Source organism: Echinops telfairi, unplaced genomic scaffold (assembly GCF_000313985.2).
Source record: "Echinops telfairi isolate 266 unplaced genomic scaffold, ASM31398v2 ScPeMD7_70;HRSCAF=299, whole genome shotgun sequence".
Taxonomy (NCBI): Eukaryota; Metazoa; Chordata; class Mammalia; order Afrosoricida; family Tenrecidae; genus Echinops; species Echinops telfairi.
The window spans coordinates 61870840-61872516 of record NW_022103968.1 but is presented as its reverse complement, the minus strand read 5'-3'; the positions used below and the strand labels follow the sequence as shown (position 1 = coordinate 61872516).

General features: G+C 52.2%; 1 protein-coding gene across 1 annotated transcript in view; it reads right to left on the bottom strand.

Moving 5' to 3' along the window:
- Positions 1-199: 199 nt before the first annotated feature.
- LOC101661604 (core histone macro-H2A.2) overlaps positions 200-1677 on the bottom strand; it is a 60835-nt gene continuing 59357 nt past the window's right edge. Inside the window, exon 7 of the mRNA XM_045291682.1 lies at positions 200-926. Coding sequence (XP_045147617.1) covers positions 761-926 — 166 coding nt within the window. The 3' untranslated portion in view covers positions 200-760. The remainder of the gene's footprint in view (positions 927-1677) is intronic.

The window sequence follows — 1677 nt, the reverse complement described above, 5'->3', positions numbered from 1 at the left end:
TGACCACTTGTGTTCAAGTTCTAGACTGCCCCTGTGCCCTTCTTACCCTCGGTATGCCCCGAGTCTACTGCATTAATGAAAGACCCTGCCCATTTAGTTATCCCATTCCAGAAGTCTCCGCCCATGGAGAACTTTGTATTTCAAACAGAAAATACGGAGCCAACAGAATGTAAGAAAGACAGTAAATCTTTTTTTTTTCCCTTTCATTTTCTTTAAAAAAGAAAGCAACAACAAAAAAGACGGGAGCAACACCACTTTAGGAGTCATTATAGATATGCCTGGGGTCGGGGGTGGGGGCAGTGAAACAGAAAAGCACCAGTTCCCTTTATGGAACACACAACAAACAAAGGCCAAGTCACGCTTCCTGGGGGCGGGGGGTGGGGGCGGGCAGAGGAGGAACAGAAACTTTTAGGAATGTTGAAGGAATTTGTGTGTATGTGTAAAAAGTCAATGCTAGAAATCTAAAACGAGGTCTGTTGTTTGTTTTTTTAAAAGTCCTAAAAGAACAGGAAAAATACAAAAAAAACCCAAAAATCCAAAAAACACACACATGGGGGGAAAAAAACCCACCTGGAGACCTGGCTCATGACATACGAAGGCCTTTTCAACCAGAATATAAAATACGGAGGCGCCTTGGCGGGGGGACCAGCACCCACTGCGCTTGCCCCCTCCCCGGCGGCACCGTCCACCCTCCGTGTGAAAAACAAAACCCCACTCTCAGGACTGAATTCGTCCTCCGTGGGTGACCCTGGCTATGCAGCTACTTTGCATCCAGCTTGGCCATCTCCTGCACGTAGATGCCGATGCTCTCGCTGTCAAACAGCAGGAAGTACACGTTCTTCAGCGAGGACCCGCTGGAGTCGTCGAAGTGGGCCGAGATGGCCTTGAGGGTGACCTGGGCCGCTGTCTGTTTGGGGAAGCAGTTCCTAGGCACAGAGGATAGAGACGCACGTCAGTGACCGGTTGATCCCTGGAGCGCACGGGAACACGCTCTCTCTCGGGAGCGGGAGGAGAGGGGTGGAGGGCCCTGGGTCCTTGCTTTCCCTGTGTGCACGCATGCTTCTACGCACAAGTGACAGCCTGAAGGGACAGGCAAGGGGCCTTTCTTCACGTGGGCAGCATTGACACTGACTTGGGCATGGCCATCCAGTTGGCAGGATGGTGGCCCTGGGCCCTTGTATCTCTGCTGCTGGACTCCAGTCTAGCTCGCTAGTAGTTCGCCATTGGAAATACTTTTAAACTGGTTGACATGCTATCCAAGTCATTCCCGAAGGACAGGTATGTATCCTCCAAAGTTGTGCCCGTCATTGCGTATCATTTTTGGTTTTCACTTTCTAGTCAGTACTCCTCTCCTTAACCTACCTGCACACACCACTGTCATTTCATCTAGGCACTGAGTAGGTCTGAGCTAGTGAAAGTTGGCTAAGAACCCAAGCACCTGAGAGCTGGGTCGGTGCTGTTGGCCCCTGGGCCAGAGCACAGGGACAAACCCTAGGTGGCCATGTGGGGTCAGCCAGCAAGCTCTCTTGCGTGGGTCTAGGGTGGGCTGCCCAGCGTGTGGTTCCCGCTGTGCAGAGTGCAGCCCTCAGGGCCCCTGGGTCCTGGCTGCTCAGACCCGCATGGCTGGATTGGTTGGGACATGATCACAGCAGGAAACTGGGTCTTCTTTTTCCCTTC